This window comes from Protopterus annectens, chromosome 14.part0 (genome assembly GCF_019279795.1).
Source record: "Protopterus annectens isolate FY-2018-M chromosome 14.part0, PAN1.0, whole genome shotgun sequence".
In the NCBI taxonomy this organism is placed as follows: domain Eukaryota; kingdom Metazoa; phylum Chordata; order Ceratodontiformes; family Protopteridae; genus Protopterus; species Protopterus annectens.
In genome coordinates, this window is record NC_056748.1 from 312,239,335 (window position 1) to 312,263,610 (window position 24,276).

A 24,276-nucleotide genomic window follows, 5' to 3' on the forward strand; every position below is an offset into this window, starting at 1 on the left:
AAACCAGTGCATCCTGCTGAGGCAGCTAATTAGCTATCAGTGAGTGTGCAACTGTTGTTATGTATTTCCTCCCAATGATCAGACATCTTCCCTCTTTACTGTGTACTATGCACTAACGTGTTGCTGTTGGGAAGGGATCCTAGGAATTGGATGCATTCTCCAATCATTCTGGTTATGAGTTTCACACCAACTGGTTAGCTACTAATTAATGGGTGCCGTTACATGGATTGTGGATGTAGACTCCTTTGAGACACTAAACACGCCTATGGTTTGACTACATTGATTGTTATACATGGTTACTTGATAGTGTTTCCTAAAGTATGTTTTTTCTAAAGCACACAAACAGAAGGTTGCTTTCTTCTTCTCCATATTATGCTATGAATTTTTACATTGTAAAATTAGCATATCGCAGTCTCCTTCTCACCCCATTTATTTTGTGATTAAAAAAATTGTAATTAACCCATTAAACTATACAGCCGCAGAAAATATAAATGATCATTATTTCTTCTCCAATACAAATGTAGCCCTAAAGAACAAAAACATACACCTCCCTCCACTGAGGCAATACCACAGCTAATCTATCCAGAGTGACTATGTGTTGGAAATGCTTTCTAGTACAAATTAACTGATAACAAGTGAAAGTCACAGTAACAAACCAGAAGTACTAATTGATATACTTGGGTGCCACTTTCTACAAATTCAAGCACATAATTACAAAGGCTGTACCTCAGCATTTCCCACAAATAATGATAATACAAAGAACAGATTCTGCAAAAACTCAAATTCCTTTATTCAAATGCAAAAATCATATTTGCACGCAAGATGATGTGAGAAGAACCATCAGAAAAGGGTAAAGTACAATAAGACCAACAAACGTATATAGCAAATGTACACCTCATTTACCCTAATGAACACGAGCGGCTAAACTGAGCCATGCACACTTTATAAAAATCATGAACTAAGAAACTTTGTCCATGAAAGACAAAATAGGAACAGAATAAGGTACCACAAATTCTTGCCAGTCAACTATACCATATTATCAGTAAACGTGATACACTCAGCTTTACTATTAAATATTAGTCAGGTATCCAAAAGTGCCACATTATCATTGCTGCTGATACAACACATTTACCAAGCAGCAACAGAAAAGAGAGTATTACAGTCTGAGTTAATTCCTTTACCTGCCAGTTAGATAGGAACCTACAGTGATTCTTTTAAACATTTCCTAGTAAGTCTTTTTAATTTGTGACAGTATTTTTTATTACACGCTGAACAAGTGATAGGTATAAGTGTGAAACTTCAAAACCAGAGGTATGTACAGTGATGGATAACTAGTTAAAAATGACTGTTGCAATACTGCAGTGGAGCTAATGTTATAGACATGATTTCTGACTTAAGAAGCAAGTTTAACATACAAGCAAATGAATTCTGAGCATTTCATGTCATTAGAATGCATACTGCTTACTTCACATTTTATGCATTAGTCAGGTGTATAGCATACAGCCAACAACATAAAAAGCTTAGTCATGAGCTATATGCCTGCTGGAGATATATTAATGATCCCTGTATTAAGCTAGTCACATGCCCAATATGGTAGCAAATTATCAAATTTCCCATGTTACTTGAGCTTACAGGAAAAACGGGCACAAGTTATATTATATAATCACACACAGCATAACAGAACCATAATACTTTCTGGTAGCAGTTTGTTTGCTGTATGAGACTGTATACATTTCGTTACTTACACATGGGGCTAAAGTGGAAAAGCAAACTACCTTGCTTATTCTTTTCATGTTATGAACAATTTGTCAATGAACCAGACATCTAAGTATTTCCATAGTTCAAAAAGTTTGGCACTGCATTCTATCATATATTGATGAGAAACTTTATGATACATAATGTCAGCCTTGTACATATTTGACTAGCAGATGGCATCCACCACAGTGGAACTCTGCAACAATTGAAGCGAGTTAGCCTGTCAGCTTAAAGAAGATTGCAGCCTTTTATAAGATGACAAAGACACTCTGAAGCATTGATTATCTTCTTTGAAACAAAATCATGGCAAACGAGTTGAAGCAGGGATGCAATCAAACAAGGAAGACAAAGGAACTATTTAGATACCAAATAATGGAAAACATCTTTGAGTATTTCCTGTTGAGGAAATTAGTGGAATGTGCTTTATATAATGAGTCAGTGGTCTAATTTATAGCTAGATATTATTCAGTTTCTGATAGCACCTCACTTACTACACTTTTATTACACCAGACAGGTGAAGTTATTTTACTCATACTCAAAACTGACTACACTTTAAACCTAAGTAAAAGCCACTAACATACTTGTAATTCTAGTCATGTGGCATAATTTCAGGACAAATTAAAAAAAAAAAAGCAGATGGTTACCATTTAAGGAAGTTAGACTTGATTAAACGACAACCACACAGTTTTCATTGACTAAGCAAAAGTGGCCATCAGTTAAAAAGATCATGTTCAGTAAGTCATATTTGCAAACATAAGATCCGTAGTGTGCCACTGCAATGCACGGAGCATTTATCATGTATAATTATATAAAGAAGGTTTCTTTGTCAAATGACTGTGGAGGGAAGCAAATTGGGTACAATAACTTAGCTTGCGTGCTTTTTGCATACAGTAGCTATTTTTTCTTTTGTGTCATAGGAATAAGTTAAAAGAATAATAGCCCTTACATAACAAACATCTAAAATAATTTTAAAGTGGAAATACACTCGATTTTAGCATTGTATTTTAACCTGTTTGCTTTAATCATTTCAATAGTATGGCTACCAAATACTGTCAATAAAACAGTCATTTCAGAGACCTTTGAAATTGCTCTTTCATCTGATTACTACAGTTTTGCTGTATTAAGTGTGACAATTATTTTATTAAAGGTGAACATTTATGCAATGCCATAAATTAAGGTACTGTAAAGTATAAAAGAAAGGCAGAAGAAATTCTAAACATGCTATGCGCATGTTTTGGTTGTATTACCAACATGTGCCAGATATCTAGAAAATAAACAATAGACTTGAAATAAAAGTTCTTTTAAGTAAAATGTAACAACACAGATACATTATTTATCATTTATGCTGAAGTTTAAAAGTGTTCTTTAAAGGTCATGGAATATACAGCATTTCCCTATAAGTAATTTATGTTGTACAGTGCAGTTTCCTTAACTGCACAAATAGTTACTGGAATGCTGCAGCATGAATATGGAGTCATTATGTGTTACCCTGCATTAGTATAAATGCACTCTGGTGTTACTTGGTACGGAGAAGTTGTGGGACAGGGAAGAAGATATAACAAGAGTTAAGGCTGCATGTATATTGTGTACAAATACTGTCTGTCTATTAGATGATGGTGGTGATATTAACCAAAAGCTAGGGATTCTTGCCTTGAGGACCATAAGGAAAATCCCAAACCATGTGAAGGTAATATTTTAAGCATTTCTAAAAACTTTTGTAAAGCTGGAGTCTGACTTGAACCAGCTCTGTTGTTAGAAATAACCATAAATACTTTTTGACCCACATGATGCTAACTACAGTAAGTACACAGCTGTTAAAACAGAACCCAAAGCGTATCACTTACATAGGAAGCATACACAGATTTCATGGCATACCTCTGCATCAATAACAGGGATGTAAAAAGCATTAAAATAAAATAAAGAAAAATAACATATTAAGGGAGGTACAAATATGTAGCAAAACTGCAGCAAATAATTCTAGCAATCTCCACAGAACATGTTAAGAATCAGAAGCATTTCAAATGCATACCAGAGAAAATGTATTATCATTTAAGTAATTTATTAAACTAGATTTTATGTATCCAGCTGTGGTGTGCAGATGAAGCACTGCTGTGCATATCATTTTGCATACTTTTTATTCTTTTCATGTAAATCATTCATACGTCTGGTATCCCAAAGTAAGGTCTTTCTGGAACAGGTGGTCTGTTACTAGGCAAAGGATTATTCGGTCTTGTAGGCACTGGGGGAGCATTTCCTGGAATGTCAGTACTGCAAAAAATTTTAAAACAAAATGTAAATATTTTTGTTTATAGAAACACTACATACACACACTACACACACACACACACACACACACACACACACACACACACACACACACACACACACACACACACACACACACATACACACACACACACGACACAGCACACAGACACACCACAAGCACGCACATCCCACACGTGCAACATTTTCTTTTATCCCTGACACTACTAAGGCTAACTCATTGTACTAGGCTGCTGAGGTGCAGCCTCTGCAAATGACTTTTAAAATATTTTGTTTGCTTTTTATTTTTATTTTTTCTCAAATACTCACTTTTCCAATTATGGGGTCAGAACTCTGTCATAGTATACTGAGTAAGTGTGGAGTTGGGATTGCTCACAGTCCAGCATTTAGGCATACTCGCCCCTCTGTAACCAATAAGGCAGTTACTCCTTATTACCCTTCCTCTGGCAGTTTCAAAAGGGTAGAAACTGGCACCTATGTGGTGGCTGATTGGACTGTTAGAAGAAGCAGGCAGCAGCTGTTTCACATTGTCTCAGGCTGCCTCAGGTGATTGACACTTGAGGCAGCCTGAGAAACAAAAGTGAAAGGAGACATCACTCAGAAAGAGAAAGGTGCAAACATGTGGAAATGTGTTTTATTTAATATGTTTTTTCAAATTAAATAATAATCTGCTAGTCTGTTGTGATCTCATCATCTTTATTGACCAACTAACTTGCCCTGTCCTGTCCTATTCAATGGTGCTGCTGCCAGTCAGTTTGTAGGATGACTATATGCATCTTTTCTTATACAGTTAATATTGTTTACTTACGTGTTCATTCTTTTGATCATAATCAGCCATCTGAGGTGTGAAATATCAAAGTGGCAGTAATGTGTGTGTGTGTGTGTGTGTGTGTGTGTGTGTGTGTGTGTGTGTGTGTGTGGTTGTATTGGCTTGCACTATATATTCTATATATTTATTTACACTTTGTTGACCAGGTTACTCCCACTAGGTCAGTGGCTTCTTTTCAGGGAGACACAAGGTTTATTTATACTGACTAGGAGACATTGGACTAGGGTACCAGGGAACTCTTCTCTTTACAGCAAGAAGTGTTGCAGTGAACTGGAGGATGGTTGCACAATGCAGCAGGATTACGATGGAGTGGCTATGGTTTCTGTTGCTGAAAACTGTGGAAGTTACTACAGTGGCATCTAACGGCTTACCATATGAATTTCTTGTAAATATGATCAGTGTTGAAGAACTGGAGATCAAGAATCTGGCTTTTTGAAGTCAAATAATGGATAAATTTAATCTTGAAGAAACAGTCTTTCCTATGGTAAAGGAAGTTATGTTAGAGGCAGTCCAAGGATCCGATCGTGTACTGCAAATACCAACAAAGGATGTTTGTAGTGTTACATATGATACTATTGTGAGGAGGTCGCAGACTGAAATGTTAGGAGCAATACAAAAACAAATCCATTACCCCTGGTACATATTTCAGCTACTAAAGACATTGTTATTGATCTGTATGCTATTTGAGACTTTATTGTTGTTCTTTTGGGATTTACAATGAAACACATTTGTGCATTTTTACATGTGGGGAAGGACACTTTTGTGATATCACCTTTGAGACTGTTGAGACTGCAAGTTGATTTCTACGACATGTTGATTTGAAAAGTTTGTGTCAGCCATGAGCACAGTCAGCCCTGAATATGAATTGTAAAAGAAAACTGATTCTTGACTTTACAACTGTGGACATTAATGATAATTTTATTAGGAGGTATTTCTCACTTCACTTCGTGTTTTTGATATTAAGAAAATGTATGATAATAGAGGATTGTGGAATAGGTCATGTGAACTGTGGGTTTTGCTCTCAAAGCAGCATGATAAAGTAAGCATATTCCCAGTGTCATTTCTATTATTAATCATAGTGTATATGTGTGCTACAGACATCAGCCTAAAACTTGATTTTTTTTTGTGGTTCCTAATCACATCTGATTCAAAATTGTTATACGCAACATTGAAGTCAGTGTGGTGCTCTAGGTCATTATGCTTCTAATTGGGTTACTTCTTGTAGGGAATGTAAAAGTCTTGGACATTTTTTCTGACTATCACAAGTTACTTACAAAAGAAGTGGAGGATACTAAGCAAGTTATGCAGGATGATAAACATAAAAACAGTATATCAGGGGCTGAGGAGTCTCCTGAAGATAAGGTTTTATCAACACATATCAAGGCTGTGCAAGAAAATGTTTATGTTACTACTTGTAATACATTTTATGTGTTAGATATAGAACAGCTGCCTGATAGTGATTTTGAATACACTTACAAACAACAGTAGAGTCCATACATGAAGAAGGGGGGGGGGGGGTTATAGAAGTTATGATATACGAAGTTCTGGAAATGAGGAAATGGATGAAGATGTACCACTTTTGGTAAGAGGGTACATAAAAGAAAGCTGAGATTAGGGAATAATAAACATTCTGTTCAGAAAGCAAAAGGATAGGCTTGTTATTAGCAGTTTTAAGTGAGAACACATTGACGAATGAATGTCACAGATTACATATTTTACATTTTTTATACAGGCAAGGGCTGATTTTATCTGTTTAATTGATATAAGACTACTTACAGATTTACAAAAAAAGACTGAGGTTGTTTAGGGATGTAAACTTTTTTTGAGCTTTGGAAGAGATTTATGCTATTTTGCTTAAATCCATTATTTCTTTATTAGTTGTATTAATCGTTATTTCAGGATGAATTCTTATTTGTGATATGGACGGAGACTTTTAGATTTATTGTTTATGCTCCTACGAGAATAAAATCTAGGGAAGATGCATTTTGTGTATTTCAACATTTATAAGTGTTAACTGTCTCATTATTGTTATAGGAGATTAGAGGTGCAATATGACAGCTGACAAAAATGCAGATATAAAGTTGCTGCATGAGATATTGGACTCTAACAATCTTATTTTAGGACCTTGCATAGGAACAATTTATCAACAGAGGTAGATGATCCACAAAGATTCATTATTTTTCTTATACAGATAAACATATTCTCTTTAATTTCTTCTGTTCTTATTCATATAAATATAACTCATCATATGGCATGGTTTTGAGCTTTTAACAATGTATCTAGTTTAACAGGTAAAGGTATTAAACATTTAAATAGGTGGGTAGAAAGAACAATAGGCTGGAAAGATATGATGCATATGTTATGGGAACAAGTAGATACTTTTTTGACTTTAATGGAAATTGGTCATAGTGGTCAACTCTATAAAGCAAAACATAAAACTGTATTTTGTTCTGTAGAAAAACAGCTTCTCAGTAAAAAAAAAAAAAAAAAAAAAAAGAATACGTATTTTTCTATTTGGAAGATTTATGAGGCTTCCTTACAGTCTGTAGACTCTAATGTTTGCCTAGAAAGTGAGAGAGTTATAGAAACAAGCTGGTAGAGTAGATATTCTTTTTTGGGATCGAAACAAGAAGTAGCTGCCTTTTTAATAAGAAGTTAAAAAAAGATTCTGAATTAATGCTTGGCTTGCTTAATACTGGATCACAACCTAATCTAAAATAATGCAGATAGTGGAGACTTGCATTCAAACTTTGTTTCCCCTACAACACTGATATAACACAATGGAATGTCTCTCACATTTCTGCAGAAGACATTAAGGCATAAGATGTCTGCATATCTTTGTCAGAATTAGATTCTGTTTTGTGTGGTCTTTCTGCTGATTTATCGATCAGTATAGATGACACTACCTACGAGTTCTATAAAAATATTTCTGACAGATAAAACTTGTTTTTCTTAATGTTTTAATGAATGATTAGATATAGGTATAACTAACATGTCTGTGCGTGAGAGTATTATAAGATTTATATTTAAAAAGAAAGGCCAGAAAGAAGATAATCAAAACTGGAGGACCATTACATTAAGAAACACAGACTATAACATTTTCTGTAAAATACTACAAGTTAAACTAAGTCATGTTTTCTTAAATACATTTCATGTAGATGCTTTGGAGTTTAAGGGAGACTAAATAGGGAAATGTTAGTAGTATTACATGAAACCATTGACAGTATAACTCATACTAAGAAAGGCCTGTTTATTTCATATGATATCAGAAAGCATTTGAAATGATTTTACATAGAAGTTTCTGGGATACACTGAAATCTTATGCTATTGTTACTTAATTTTTGCATTTCTATGCAGTATTTTGAAAATTCCTAGTTTAGGCCTTTAATAAATGGTAACTTTGGAAATAAACTTAAAATGTGTCAATATGTCAAACAAGGCTGCCCATTGTGTGGCATGTTTTTTAACATGGTGATGAAAACTGTTGTGGAAGAATGTTCTAGCTCTTGTAAGGATGCTTGCTAGTGTTTTCTGTTGCTGAAGATCTTAATCTTATACTTAACTTGGAATATTACATTGATATTACCCTTTAGGAAGCTAAAACTATATTATGGAAAGTGGGATTGTTCCTTAATATGTAAACTTGCATTGGTTTTAGTTTTACGTAATCTTTCATGAAATCCAGTTTGTGCGTGATCACATTACTATTTTAGGAATAACTTTAGGTAGGGAGCAGACATTTCTGACTCAGTGGTACTGAATTCTTATTGACATACAAAAGATTTTGGATACCTGGTAGTATTTCAAGTTGTATTTTTTTAATGTTTTTGTTTTTATTATCGGAGAAAAATTATGTTATATATGGCAAGTTTTTCATTTTCCAAAAAAGAAAAAGAAGATACTTTTTACCATCTTTTTTTTTCATTTTTTTTGGGAGGAATTGATTATACCCTATAAGAGAAATGTTATTTATTTATTTATTTTTTTTTGTAAAAAAGAAGACTGCAGGTTAGGTCTAATAAACCTTATTGTCTAGTCGCCTCTTTGCATTTATACTGGATTCATCTTAGGATACAACATGACACAGTAGATTTGCTTAGTAAATTGCTATGGAAAAATGTGATAATATTTGAGAGAGTGTGTTTATAGATAAATGTAGGAGACTGTGCCATTGTGCTTATAAAATGCTTAGTTGGAAACTTACTGTTTATCTATTAGGTCCAGAAAATTGCAGTAGCTAGATTTATATTGCCCATGGGAAAATATTTCCCCTCATATTTTACAAAGTATTAACCATAGAAAACATAAGTTTCCAAATTTTAAAGAAATCAGACTTTTTTCTGGACACTGTTATTAGGGAAATTTCCCATTAAGGGAGAGATAAAATACAAGGTTAGAGATCAGCATTTGAATCATATTTGCAATGTTGAAGAAACCCTTTCAGATCCAAATATTAAGGAATTAGACTTTTTTCTGGAGACTGTTATTAGGGAAATTTCCCGTTAATGGAGAGATAAAATACAAGGTTAGAGATCAATATTTGAATCATATTTGCAATGTTGAAGAAACCCTTTCAGATATTTTTTAAACTGTTCCAGAAATCAGTTATTTTGTCAAATACTTTTGTCTTCTTATAATGTTGATTTTCTTTTTCCTGTCATTTTAGATATGATTCTGTATGGATATTACTGTAGGTCTTGGCCTATTGATGTATGTCTTTGATAGATACATTTTTTGTTGGGATACTATGGCATATTTGGTTAGCAAATTATTTATTACAGAAATTAAGATTGCATTTTGATATTGGGAAAACTAAGGAAATGGTTAAGGAAGAAAAGGTGGGGCTGGTTTCTGTATCACTGTAAAGACTGTATTGTCATCTCTCTTCTCCACATCTGTAATCTCTATGTCACATAACCCCATGCCCACAATCTGGAAGTCTGTACTGGCCAGACCATTTCCAAAGGAACCTAAACCCATTCACCTGCTCCTTTCAGATCACTTTCTATACTCCTTACTCCAGGCAAAAGTCTTGAAAAATTCATAAGTAATCAACTTACCAGACACTTTGAAAATAATTTCTCTCCCATAAACAGCATTAATTCTGGTCATATAGCAGTAATATGGAAGCACTCCTAGATCCTGGCAGATGACATACTTACCAACATGGATAGAAGCCATTTGTCAGTGCCCTCTTCATTAACCTAACCTGATCCTTCAAAATGGTTGATCACTCCACTCTATTATCTCACATGACTGATACCAGTATTAGTCATTAGCATACAGATGTTTCCAAGACTTCTTCACTTACAGATTCTTCAGAATACAAATTAACTCCTCCCTCTTATCTAAATCAACTTAACATCTGCTGTATCAATATTATCAGTGCTTGCTTTCATTTCTCTGTCTTTGTTAACAAGTTAACATTTGATTTACCCAACCTATAACTTTTACTTTATAAACTCAACCTCACACAAACCTTCTTTAACTAAACTAATTTCTGTCCTCCAAAACAAAATCATACTCAGCCCTAAAAAAACTTAAAATTATGATTTTCAGCGCAAACAAAAATCTATAAAAATCCTAACATCCTCTAAATCAGAGATCTAGGCAACCAAAACATTGAAACATCCACTTCCTTCAGATGCCTTCACATCTGACTTGATCAAATCCTTAAGTTTCAAAACCATTAAAAAATAAATTTTATAAAAGATCAACTTTTAGGTCCCCAAAATTTTAGAATTTCTCTAACGTATAGATGAGCACACCTGAAACCAAGGTAAAGAATAATCCAAACACCACACAAAAACCCGATTGAACTGCCACCACCAGTCAAGGAATAGAATAAAGACACTATTATTTGAGCAGTTTCATTCTTCTTTTATCAGATTGTAATGGAAATTCTTCACAAAGTTCTGTTACAATTTAGTAAAAAGAAGAATGAAAGCGCTCAAATAATAGTGTCCTTATTCTGTTTCTTGATGGGTGGTGGAAGTTCAACTGTTTTTTTTGTGATTTCTCTAAATTATAATCAAAACAGCCACAGGTAAAAACATCTTATTTGCTCAGGTAGAATACAGTTTAACATTATTTGCCACAGCCTCCAACAAAAATATCAGAATACTGCAAACTACCTCTAACAATATATGCTGTTTCATAACCAACTCTCCACATCAGGAATATCACTGCCTCACATTTAATAAAGCCAAATGGCTTCCCGCGGCAGAGAGAACAAACCTTGGGCTCACTGCCCTTTAGAATACTCCATCAGGACACACATGCTTCACTCTCCGCTAGGTTTCTAATAAATGCCCTCCTGCCAATATTTCAAAATCCAGTCCATATCAGGCACAATACTCCAACACCCCCAACTAAGCTCTACTATTCTGATCCCAGTTTTTTTTGTATTTGTTCCCTGATTGTGGCAATCCTTTCTTTCAAGATTAAAGGGTATGTCCTCCTCCTTAAATTCAGACCCCAATTCAAACAATTCCATTTCAAGGCAGATGCAAGTGCCATGATGTACGTCATATAACGTAACTAAAACTGTAAATCTGCAGTCCCATTATGGTGGTTAGTCTTGTGACGTCACTCTATACTGCATTAATCAACCCTATTTATGTATATGGTACTACTACATAACTTGCCAATTCAGCAGCTTCCAACTTTATTTTACATAGTGGGTATTGTCAGTGTAAATGCTATTACTTCTCCAGTTGTGTTCATATACAACAGCTTGTTATTTTTTTTAATTTTAAATTTGCTGTCTCTTTATGACATTTGTAATGAGCATGTACTATGCATATATTGTATATTCTGTTGCCATGATGCATATCTTTAATTCGCATTGTTTACCATTTGTATTCCTCTTGTGTCATACTCTGCAACCTGTGGTGAACCTGTAACTGGTAACATTTATCAGTGCTCTACCTCAGTAAACAAAGAAAGAAAGAAAGAAACAAACCGACTGCAGTAGAGAGATCAATTAGAGATAAGATATTAAAGAGACTGTGGGCTAGTAAATCTGGATATGACTCCTGTGATGCTGGGCTGTCCAAAATTATTAATATGCTGGGAAATGTTATAAGCTGCTTGGCTAATAGCAAATTGGATCAATCAAGAAGGCCAATAACAAAAAGCCAAAATCATGTTTCTGTGAGGTGCAATGCCTACACAGCCCTGAGGCAGAAAGGCTGTATTTCATAACCCAGAACTTATTCAAATCAACTTCAGGGTTGCCTCACCTTGGGAAAATGAGGAAAAAACATTAAAGAGCTTCTTCATCTGCCTTACTTTTAGAAGTATAGTGCTCCTTTGGCCAAGATGCCGTAGGATGAGTATCCTGATCTCGTTTGAGATAGTCATGGAAATAGTGAAATACTTTTGTGGTGAATTAAACTTGGGAGATCACAACTTCATTTTAAACTGTGTTTCCTCAAGTCAGCATATTTATAAGAAGTGTAGCAGGGACCCTGAAGCCGATATCTACAAAATGGGGAACTCATAATATATTAGTCAACAGCGAATTACATCTGTAAATTAGGTATAGAGATAAGATTTGATTGGAAATGTAAAACAATATGTGAATCTAAAAACATTGGAAGTGACTGACAAGTTATCAGAACATAATCAGAAATTAAAAATGAATTTTAGTCTCTTTAGTGAGGTATATGATTGATAAATAATTAATCTAAACTTAGTGACTCCCTCAGCTTCAACTCATATATTGAATAATTTGGTATAAGAAACTTATGTGAAAGGATTCTACTCTTTTATGGTGACTTGGCTTTCCATACTGGCTGATAAAGATACAGACATACTGCATATTACTGCTATATGTTTGGCGGCCAAAGTGCAAATAGAGTGGATGGCTGACAATTTCAAGAAAGATTGCACCTGTATAATAACTAGCAGTAGGTATAAGGGAGAATCAAGTATACAAATATGAAACTCAGAGTTACAGCTACTTATGAAATGTACTAAATATAATTTAGAAAACTAAAATATGGATGCTTATGACTTGCAATACGATAGTTCTGTAACTGCATATTTTTATTTGAAAATAATTCAGTGAAAAGAATGGCCCCCTGCACTGTTTCTGTTACACATATGGTAGGCATATTGACTCATACATTTCGATTTCAGCATAGTTTCCACAACTGGAAGGCCACTAGCCATCCATATTAGATAAGCTGATAATGTCAGATATTGCATAAAGAGCGTGAATAAGATTATGTATTCTTTTTTCTGATGCAGTAATTTCAGGAATGGCACTTACTTTAGGTATTGTTCATGAGCTGTCATTATCTGGTCAATTCTGAAAAATAAAAAAGAAGTATACTTAATTTACTTTTTTTAATTTCCACAGTTTGAGCCCAATCCCCAAATTTCTGTCAGTTACACGTACACTTACAACCAACCTTTTGAATCCAATAATGATATATGACATATGTATTTATTTTGCATAATCTTAGTCCTGCTGGAGATATGCTTAATACGCACACAAACTCTGACTTGCATTAACAAATCCTAACCCTGTTATTCCACATCCAAGACAATTTTAATGCAAATCTGTATACAAAAAAGAATATTTTTATACTTAAAATTTTAAACTGTAAATAAAAAAATACATAAAAAAATGACTGTAGAACACAGTAAAATCAAATCACACCCGCAGATCAAAACAGTTAAAAACAGCAAACCTCCCACTCACTCATACCACTATCCTTCAAACCAGGTTATCACAGGTCAAACAAATGGAGCAAAAATTATGCTTATATTAGGCACACAACAGGGGCTGCCACTGTTACAGCCATTCCAAATGTGAGGTCTAAAGGAAACTGCTTCATTGCACATGCCTCCAGCCAAACCACATGATACTATTTACATATTCATTTGAACAATTCAGCACTTTAACTACAACTAGTTATTATCAGAACCATAAATGTAAAATGCCCAGAGTAAAATGGTGCATAAAATGCAAGTTAATTAAAAAAGGCATAATTTATGTGTAGGTAGAGACCGTCTGTAGGGGGATAACATTATCTAAAACTGTCCTTTCCTGTACTGCGCATGCTCATAATAAAATATTACAGTATTGAAACATAATATTAAATATGATTACTAAATATTAAACTGAAGTAAAATATATTCAGTTTACTTCATGCTGTATAAAAAAATTCTTCTTGAAACAAGGACATGTACCTGATGAGGATAGAGTACTAGATTTTCATGAATCCTATAAAATAAAAGTAATAAATCTTGAATGTACAGATCACTGCATGTTTCAGCTGGCACCTTACTTCAGCATGATAATTATTAAGATCTTGCAGCTGCTTTGTTGACCAAAGAACACAGCTCATCTGACAAGGTGGGGCATAGTTATTGTACAAAGTTTCTTTAAACTGATATTACCAACTTTCTGCAAATGTTTATTTCCTGTATTCAGTCTGCCTGTTCACTTTAATTGTTGGCTTATGTCATCCATAAAGGTGACAGGACTGCTCTGCCTCAGATCTGTTAATTATTTTCCTTATTTATTATAAATACTTTCTTCAGCTCTCATCTTAGCTACTTATATATTGGTGGGGGGGGGGTATACAAAATCAACAATAATCCTTGTTGAAGAGATGGCAGCTTGATCCCCAAAGCAGATTTGAAACACTCTACCAGAGTCCTTTAAGTGATACTAAGTGAAATGACCACCAGACAAACTTACTGTTGAAGAATTACCCCCAATTTGATTTTAGTCTTTGTTTTGTACAACGATACAACCAAACAGAATCACAGTCATATGGTTACTGTGTTGTTACCTGCAATCACTGCAAACATTGATTCCTGTGATGGCAGCATGGATGCAGTATAGTTTATATCCCTCCATTATATCCTTCTTTAGTGAGGATCAAAGAATGATGTTCAGCCATTTTCCTCTCAACCATTCTCTAAAGTCTGGTCACCCTCAGCTAGGTTAGCTAGCATAACCAGAGTTGGCAGATGTATGGATTCATGCTTCCTAATCATTTTCAGAGATTGACCTATAACTTCATCGAGCCTTAAATTGTTTTTAAATGATTACTCATTGGCTTCTACCTAGTAAAAGCCTATTCCAACGATATCTGTGTGAAACTCACATGCATATAAACAGAATTTTACAGCATATAGTGCATGCTATCCTAAAGTCATACTACTCTGTCTTGAAAAGCAGAGCAAGAGCAGGATGGAGAGTATGTTAGATTGCCTGTGGTCCAATGTGCATTGATAACTAGAGATGGGCAGACAAATGAAGGTTATTTTCTGGATGATTTATATTTATATTAGCAAACTTTTTCCTTTCAAGATTCTCGGCTTAGCAAGGTAAACCAGGTGAACTGTCTACTTTACAGTAGTACTATTTAAAAACTCTTGCGGACTGTGTAGCAGACCACTACAGCTGGTGAATGTGCAGCTAACACAGAGGATTAAGGCTCTGAACTGTTAATCAGCTGCTTCCTATAACCAAGGGTATAGTGTTTGATTCTTTCCTCCATTTGCCAACTGTGTGACTCAGCAAGTCAATTAACCAGGCAGTGCTCCTGGCTCATCTCTGAAAAAGGACAGTTGTGTCCATTGGGCTTACCTGGTTAACAAAAGAAAATTACAATTGTATAGTGTTTCATTTAAAAAAAATAGAATTTTATAGTGTTTCATTTTTTCACTTGAAGTGTTTAGTAATGTGTGGTGCAGGAGGGAAAATAAGACATGAAGTTATGTTAAACAGCAGAAGTGCAGGATGGGAGAGTGATAAACTTAAGTTTATTGGAATAATGGTGGTTGTGGTACACAAGAACTGAGTATTATAGGCTTGGTTACAAGGGCAAAAACAGGAGTGCAGTGGACCAGAAAATGAAAAAGAGAGGGCCATAATAAAAGTGATGTAATACAAAGACAAATAAAGGACACACGGAGATAATTTTTCTGAAAATAAAGATGGACAGTGCGAAAACATATTCAGTCATGTAAATTTACAGTGTGCAGGGATTCTAGAAAATGTTCCAAAGAGCAGCTTGAGAAAATCTGTGGGAAGATAGTATGAGAGGGAGTCAAATGTCAAGGAAAAATGACCTTGGAAACTGAACACAAATGGTTGGCTGGTCGGGTAGAGAGACCAGCTGATCTTGGCATGCACTATATCATTTCTGTTCAGTTGCAACCAAGAAATCAGTTTTGGAATATGCCAAAAGGTTTTAAAGTCTGACTTTTGGGGGCGTGGAAACATTTTATTAGATTTTTCAGCAGAGCTTCACAGAAGAAGGAACAAAGGGGTAGTTTGACTCAGTTATGCCATTTTTAAAGACCAAAGGTGAAAATTGGTCTTGGTGGCATGTCTTGTAACTGTTAGTAGTGGTCTAGCAAGTAAGCAGATCAAAATTAAATGCAGTGCAGAACGCCAATTTTTTTTTTGTAGGTCTAGGGTAAAATGATTGAAAGGCAGAGGACTGAAGGAAGGAAGGTTTGGAGTACAGAAGGTTAAGAGAATGAAAAGGAACAGGATTTGCAAACAAAAAAAAAATAATTTCACAGTCAATAACATCAAAGAAGGAAAGGAGGAGGCAACTGATAAAGGGAGCAACACATCTGAACAGAAAGAGAGTGGAAACGATCGACAGAAGGAGTGCAAAGAATGATGAAGATTAGAGTTAATGTGTGGTAAAGGGAAACTAGTTAATCATGAAGAAATGGCCATAAGTCAATACAAGGACTGATCAGAAGTAAGTGGATAGTTGAAGAGGTTAAACCAAAAATAGGAGTTTGAGGGAGTCTGGAGATTTTGACCAGATGGGTGAATTTGATGATGACTGATTTATCAAATGGAAACGTGTGACCAGGACATTGGAAAAAGGAATTGAGTGCAGTGGGGATTGCAGAAAGGAGTTGGCTCAAAAGAACATGCTACAAGAAAGAGGGGAGAAAAAATAAATAAATATTGGAATAAGGTACTTCTTTAATTCTGCAAGTAGAAATTGTGAACAACTCTGTGATCTGAAAACTCTAAAAGACCAGGAACTGGGGCATGTAAATGAGCTCAAGGAATTATCAGGAGACCAATAACATGATGGTTGTGGAATGTAAAAGGAAGTGTGGGGGAAAAAGAAAATGGAAAGCCAGTCTTAAAAGCAAATTTAAGCAAGGAGAGGTTGCAAAACAAACTCTTTATTAAAATATGTGCTCAGTTATGCATTGCTCTGTGATATTTTCATATTCATTTGTGTAATGGAAATGTTTGCAGCACAGACATCCAGAAAGGGGAGGAAACTGTAGATAATTTGGAAGAATATAATGAAATGAGATGGAAGTCATGCTAGAGTTGGGAATTTAAAAGCAGAACAAGACAGCATTAAGCAACACAAGGTCATACCACGTATGCAATTTCCAGTCAGTGAAAATAAAATAAATGTTTTTTTGCATAGATTTTATGTATGTTGTACAAAAATGAGGGTTTATCATCTATGGACTTGAAGAATCAACTAGATAATACATTGCAGGCCATAAAAGGAATGGAATAGTCCACATATCTGGACTGAGATTGAAACTGGTCCAGTGGGATCAGTGTTGTACTCCAGTTAACAAATATTATAAATAAATAAAATAAATGTGCACTTGGAATGCCTAGATGTTGGAGGCCTAGGGATAAGAAGACAACAAAAAAGATGAATGGCTAAATATAATCTGTCATCAAGGTTACAAGGATAACATAAGGGCACACACAGGCCCATGGTTCATAGAAATAACAATAAATATTTTTAGATGTATAGTTTTTATTTTCATAAGCAATATTAAGCTTAATTACTTTGTTTTGGATTTACATTTTGTAATTTAATGTTTCTTTTTTATAAAAATGTTTTACAACATTGTAAATGTATGGATGCAAAGTTTCTTGCTATGCTTTAATGGCCACAAAATAAGAAAACAATTCAGAACCAGCCTTTATATGCTAAAACAGTGGGATATCTGGAGATTCTACATTCCGCAGAAAGTCAGGAGCAAAATCCACAGTGAATATAACATTGTCATTCTTGCTCATTGGTGGAGCAGAGATTACCAAGGTAAATATGATTATAGTACAGTGAGTGAGACAGCAATATAGTCTTTCTATCTGCAGAGGTTCAGTGGCAGGACACACATTATAGCAGCCTATGGCTATTCAGTGTTGTAACACTGAGTTCCAATAGTGATGGCAGTATACATAATGCGTATGGCATCTGTGCACAGCTAGTGGTTACCCTGATGGTACACCTTAGTGAATGCACATAAGTGGTACCAGTATTGCCCTCCTGCATCTACCCACATACATTGTACAAACCATGCCATACTGTTCTGTTTGTAATATTTATAGCACTGGTCATGCCTCTGAATATATGTGTGGAGCAACAGATATGTTCAGCAAGGTAGGCCTGTGTCTGCAAATGGACTGCCCTATTGCAGGGCATGTGACCCAGATGTATGGCATTAGGGGTGCAAATACTATGATTCATGCTGCATATACTAACATAGATAAGTCAGAGGAACATTTACTCAGAGCTACTCATCATTTGACAATGACGCCAGAGACTTTGAGAGATTTTGCTTACATATGGAGCCATCTTTGGCAAGAAAAAATGAAATTAAGTATCATTTTGCATTTGCATTTCTTCTATTCATTATACTGTGAAACATTTCTGCTATTTATTGTTTTCCTGCACTTGTTTAGCGTTTTAAGTTGCATGTTCTAACTGCTGTAAGAGCTGCTGTTTTGCATTGAAATACACTGTATCTGGTGTTTTCAGTACTTTTGCAAATCTGTTTGTGGTTCGGTAAACACCTGGGTTCCAAACCAGTCATTTTACATTAAGAGGGTCAAAGTTTGCACTGTTGTGGCAGAAGAGGGCTGATTTCACCAATTTGAGCTGGTAATTGCTAGTGGAAAGCTTACTATGTGCATACCTGATTGGTGTTAGGGCATAGCTAGTGCAAAACTTGCTTTTTTCTGCTCATATATAAGTCTTGCATTTGCACAAAGCTGCTCTTCATGCAGCGGTGGTTAGTGGCACTGTGTATATACATGCAATCACCAGAAGTTTCACTTTCCCTACAAAAAACTACCTCAGAATTTTACCCCAGACCAGTTCTACTCATAGAGCCACTAGTTTGCACGTTGAACTGTATTGCCCTATTTAGTTAGGACTGTTTAGGTCTACATTACATTACATTATTACAGCACCCAGGACTATTGCTGCTCTAAGAGCATCTGGTTTGGGCATTGGGCAGCATCTCTTGATTAGTTAGCTCTAGATAATACCAAGTAAGCACCCATCCCTTATCCGGTTGCAAACACCCTCCACTCCTTTCCCTTGTAAAGTACACATTATAACCTGCAACCATGGCTAAGCATTTTCCTGTTATTTCTACATCTTGCTTGATGGACATGGGCTTCCTGAGGCAATGTAGCAATTTTCTTATGTACGCTGACAACCACTTAATTCTGGAACAGACAAATATAGTATGTGAGAGATGTAGTCACAGCATCACTGGAGGCTAGACTCTTACATACAGATACAAAAAACAGGTTTCCAGTGACACACACACAACACTCACTGCATTACAAAGGACCATACACATAGATCCACATATGAGGAGGTGCTGACATCTAACTTACCCTGACCTCACAGGCCTCTTAGACGCAGTCCGCAGAAACTCTACATACACACAAACAAGACAATGCCCACCACAACACATAAAAAACACTTCTCAGTTTGTCTCAACAGCCAAGCCCATAAGGCATAACACCCCACAACTCAATATTTTGGTCATAGGAGAATCTGTTGTGAGACACACTGATGTCTGTCTCACTGGGCTGGATAAGGAGAGGGTCACAGTTAGTTGCTTGTCAGGGCATAGGATCTGCCATATCACACAAGCACTCATGTCACTTAACCCCAAGTACAAGTATGACTCATTCATAGTCCAGATGGGTGTAAATGACCTGAGGCATACCTCCCTGGACTATATGAAAAGAGACATGATTGAGTTCTCAGAATATGTGTCACAGGCCTAGCACTGAGCAGCATTTTGCTGTCTCTAAGGATGGTGCCACAATACCAACAGAAAATGATTGACTTTAATAATTGGTTTAGCTACTAGTGTCATTCTAAAGGGATCCAATATTTGTCAGCAGGGGAAAACATGGATGACAGGCAACGCTGCTTTGCCAGGCATGATCTTCATCTGTCACCACTAGGCTTTTGGATACTGGCCAAAATATTATCCATGTCTATAATGCCTTTTTAGGGAATGCCATACAGACAAACCTTCCAATATAGTAAAATCTGCTCAGGACAAGATAAACATATTATTGCTCAATGCTAGGAGTCTCAAAAAGAAACTGCATTCCCTGGAAGCTCTCCCCTCCCTGGAGAATGCTGATATCTGTGTACTTACTGAAACATCATTCAAAGCCATGGAAAGAACTCTGACAGCACATGGCTATAATGCCTTTCATATGTTCTGATCATCCACTGAAATGGCATGAAATAACAAAAGGTGGAGGTCCATCTATGAAGCACAGCTCAAGACGTAGTCCAACAATATGACAGGCTTGAGCTACTCCATGTCCAAGTAATTATGGGAAAATTCCATTATCATATTCTTGCTCTAACATGCAGGCCTAAAGATTTGTTGACCTTGTAAACTCAAATGCCCTGGAGCAGCTAGTCTGCACTCCCACTAGGGGTACAAATATCCTACATCTGGTACTTGCAAATATGGGAGAGGGCTGCACCCCCAAAGTGTGATGCCCTCACTGGTTATATCAGATCTCAAAGTGGTCTCCATTGAAATAAAGATAAAACTAGAACCTCCAGCTAAGCTCAAAAGCTTTAAGAACTTTTCTAAGGCAAACTACCTCCTATTAAGTGACAGCATAGCTAGTTTCCAAGCTTTCCAAACCCAGAAAAAAACAAACTATAAGGATAACCATAAGGCATTTTTCAGTTATGTCTGAAATTTTATGGGCAACATCCAACAATATGCAGAATAAGTCATAGACAGTATCACCTATACTCAGCCAGAAGATATAGTAAATCTGCTGGCAGATAAATTCAGCTCAAATTTTACTTCCCCATAACTCCCAGTTGCCCCCAATAAATACCCTCCACCAGCTCTCATCAAAGAACAGATTGCACTGAGCTTTGTAAAGCTAAAAACATGGCTTCAGTGGATCCCAACAATATACCAGGATGCCTCTTAAACAGCTTGAAAAAGGACTATAAGGTCCACTAGGATCTCCATTTAACCATGGCCTGCAGACTGGCTTTGTCCCTGTAGAGTGGAGGATAGCAACAGTTATCCCTCTGCATAAAGGGGTACCATCAACTGACCAGTGAAATTACAGTCCCAAAAATTTGACTAGTCTTGTATGCAAGGCAATGGAAAGAACAATGGACCAGATAAATTATGACATAGAAAACCTACAACCATTCTACCCGATTCAATTTGGCTTTGTCAACAGCCAGTCACATCTACTAAATCTGGTAGACTTCTTTGAGAAAGTCACTAGGGCTATGGATGAGGATAAAACAGTGCATACTGCCTACCTTGACCTGGCTAAGGTAATTGATATAATCCCCACTCAGGTATTATAAATAAATTCACAAAACTGGGCATAAATCCCTATGTCACCAGATAGATAGCCAGTTGGCTCATGGACAGGACACATATTGTTAAAGTGGGTGAATCCAGATCCAGCAAGAAGCCAGTTACTAGTGGTGTACCACAGGGCTCAGTGCTGGAACAACTCCTGTTTGGAAAATACTTCTGTAAAGTCAAGGCTAATGTGGAAGGCCTCTAGATGACAAAGTTTGCTGATGACTGCAAGTTGGGGGCAGTCATTAAATTCGCAAATGATGTAGATGTCCTTCAGAAGGATTTGACTCATAGTTTAATAGGTGTGTACTAGGCTAATGGCCATGGAGCCTTTACAAGCCTAGCCCATAGAAGTGCCCTGGTATTGTGCCGCCTGACATCACTTCCCAGTGCCGCTATCAAGTAGAGCCACTGGAGTGATCCCCGGAGTGAACTTTCTATTTCCTATCCACTCATCAAGATTTCTCTTGATTACAGCCAGTGAGGTGCTCTGCTTGACATGTATGGGAAGTCTCTGGGTTATGAACCTGTCCCTTCAGCATGTTCTGTTGATTGTGGTAATGAGGTTGAGGTCTCTGGAGTGTGTGGTGTGGAGAGATTGGGATTTCTCTAGATGTAGCATTTCTAACAGAGCTGGGTCAGACATGTCTTTGTAGGTCAAGCAGAGATCGCCTCTTAGTAGATGATATGAGACAGAGAATAGCTGGAGTTTTTTGAGTCTGTCCATGTAGGACATTTGTTTAAGGCCTAAGATCCTCTTTGTGAGGTACTTTTGTGGCCTCTCCAGCTATTGCAGGTATCTAGTGAGGTACATGCAAAATGGGGCATTATACTCTATGATTGATGTAATGAGGAAAGCGTAGAGAGAAACGATGACCACTTTCCTCCTGGATGGAAAACCCTTGATAATGAGATGTGCCACATAGAAGGACTTTCTGACCACAGTGGCAATGTGGTGGTCGAAGAAGAGGTTGCTGTCAATCTGTGTTCCCAGATCTCTTATAACTCCTTCAGTGTTCAGTGGGCTCCCATCAATGTGGTAATTAGTGGGAGCTGAGTTTTTCCCAAAGGGGATGACAATGCATTTTTTGGGATTAAGCTTAAAGCCATGGTTTCAGTACCAGTCATTGGACTCAGTGAATAATGCCTTTCTATAGGATGCTTGCATCACTTGGGGAGGTAATAATGGCACCCAGCTTGCAGTCATCTGCGAACTTGGTCAGCCAGAGTCTCCCTGTGTTGGCCTGGACTTCTGAGAAGTAGATGCCAAACCGGAGAGGGCCCAGAACTGATCCCTGTGGGACTCCACTCATGACTGATCAGCAGTCTGACTTGGAGTCTGCTACTTTCACACTATGGGTTCCATCTGAAGCCAGTTTGCAACCCACCTAACAATACAGGGGTTAATGCCTAGTTTGGTGAGTTTATCAATAATTCCTGAGTGAGGAATGGTATCAAAGGCCTTGGACAGATTGAGGTAGGCTGTATGGACTGCTTACCCTCATCCACCACACTGGTGACTCAATCAAAGAAGTCAACCAGGTCAAGCAAGCATGCTCTACCCTTCACAAAACCAAACTGCGTGGGATCTAGAGTTTGGAGATTCCCTACATCACTGTTAATTAGGTCCATGGTGATGCACTCCATAGCCTAACATATCAGACTCATAAGGCTAATAGGGTGATAATTTCCAGGGTCTGTAGTACCTTTGTGGGGGAGGGGGGGGTGAGATGTGAATTTCATGGTGATTACTTTGTGGTCAGCTCTAACCAGGGAGGAATTGACTATTGATGTAGAACAACGGTTGCCCATGTTAGAAATAAGAAAAAACAAGCTGTAAAAACTAATATAACACAAACACTTGGTAGAGAAAACCACTTTATAAAGCAAAGCTTTCGGGCAGAACCCTTCTTCAATACTAAAACATAACATCAGATATTTCACACTTTAAATACAGGTCATCAGTCACATGATCAGCAGCCAAATGAAATCATGTGACACAAACTAAAATAAAATACAAAATATTCAATATAAAACATATTATAAACCTTTAAAACATAAAAATCCATTCTATACAACATACATAATTCATAAACAATTACATCACAGTTTGGTATTTTGTAGTTTAACTAGTATGGGTTTAAGGCTAACCATGCTGTTCAAACCTGGGGATGAATCAGCAACAAATCTCAATATCCATTCATATTCCTTAATCTGTAGTTGGTTATTAATATCACCACCCCTTAGTGTAGGATATACGATGTCAATCACCCTAAACTTAAATTTATGTTCATTGCCAAAAATAGATATATGTTTATATAAGGCATTCTTATCATAGCATCTCCTAATCTCCGATTTATGTTCAGTAATACGCTCCTTCAATTTACGGGTAGTCTTACCCACATAAAACGAAGGACAGGAGACACATGTAGCCAGATAGACCACAGAAGATGTAGTGCAAGTAGCTGATACTTTAAACTTAAAAACATTATCATGAATGGGATGTATAAAAGTGTCACTATCATTACTGAGGATATCAACACAACACATACAATTAAAACACTTAAAAGTGCCACAATTCACTGAAAAGGGTACGTGCATGGATCTACTAAAGTCCTTGTAGCATAACATGCTCTTTAGAGTCTTCATATTTCTATATGCGAAGCGTGATTTATCACCCAGGATAGCCTTCAACTCATCAGAGGCCATAAGAATGGCCCAATTGTTAAATATAATTTGTTTGATAGAAC

The 24,276-nt window shown here is 36.4% G+C and overlaps 1 protein-coding gene across 1 annotated transcript in view; it reads right to left on the reverse strand.

Moving 5' to 3' along the window:
* Positions 1–1,991: 1,991 nt before the first annotated feature.
* The window catches only part of LOC122788965 (disintegrin and metalloproteinase domain-containing protein 9-like), a 1,117,261-nt gene continuing 1,094,976 nt past the window's right edge, over positions 1,992–24,276 (reverse strand). Inside the window, exons 22-23 of the mRNA XM_044056033.1 lie at positions 13,149–13,187; positions 1,992–4,023 (exon numbers count right to left, since the gene is read on the reverse strand). Of these exons, the coding sequence (XP_043911968.1) occupies positions 3,912–4,023; positions 13,149–13,187 (151 nt within the window). The 3' untranslated portion in view covers positions 1,992–3,911. The remainder of the gene's footprint in view (positions 4,024–13,148; positions 13,188–24,276) is intronic.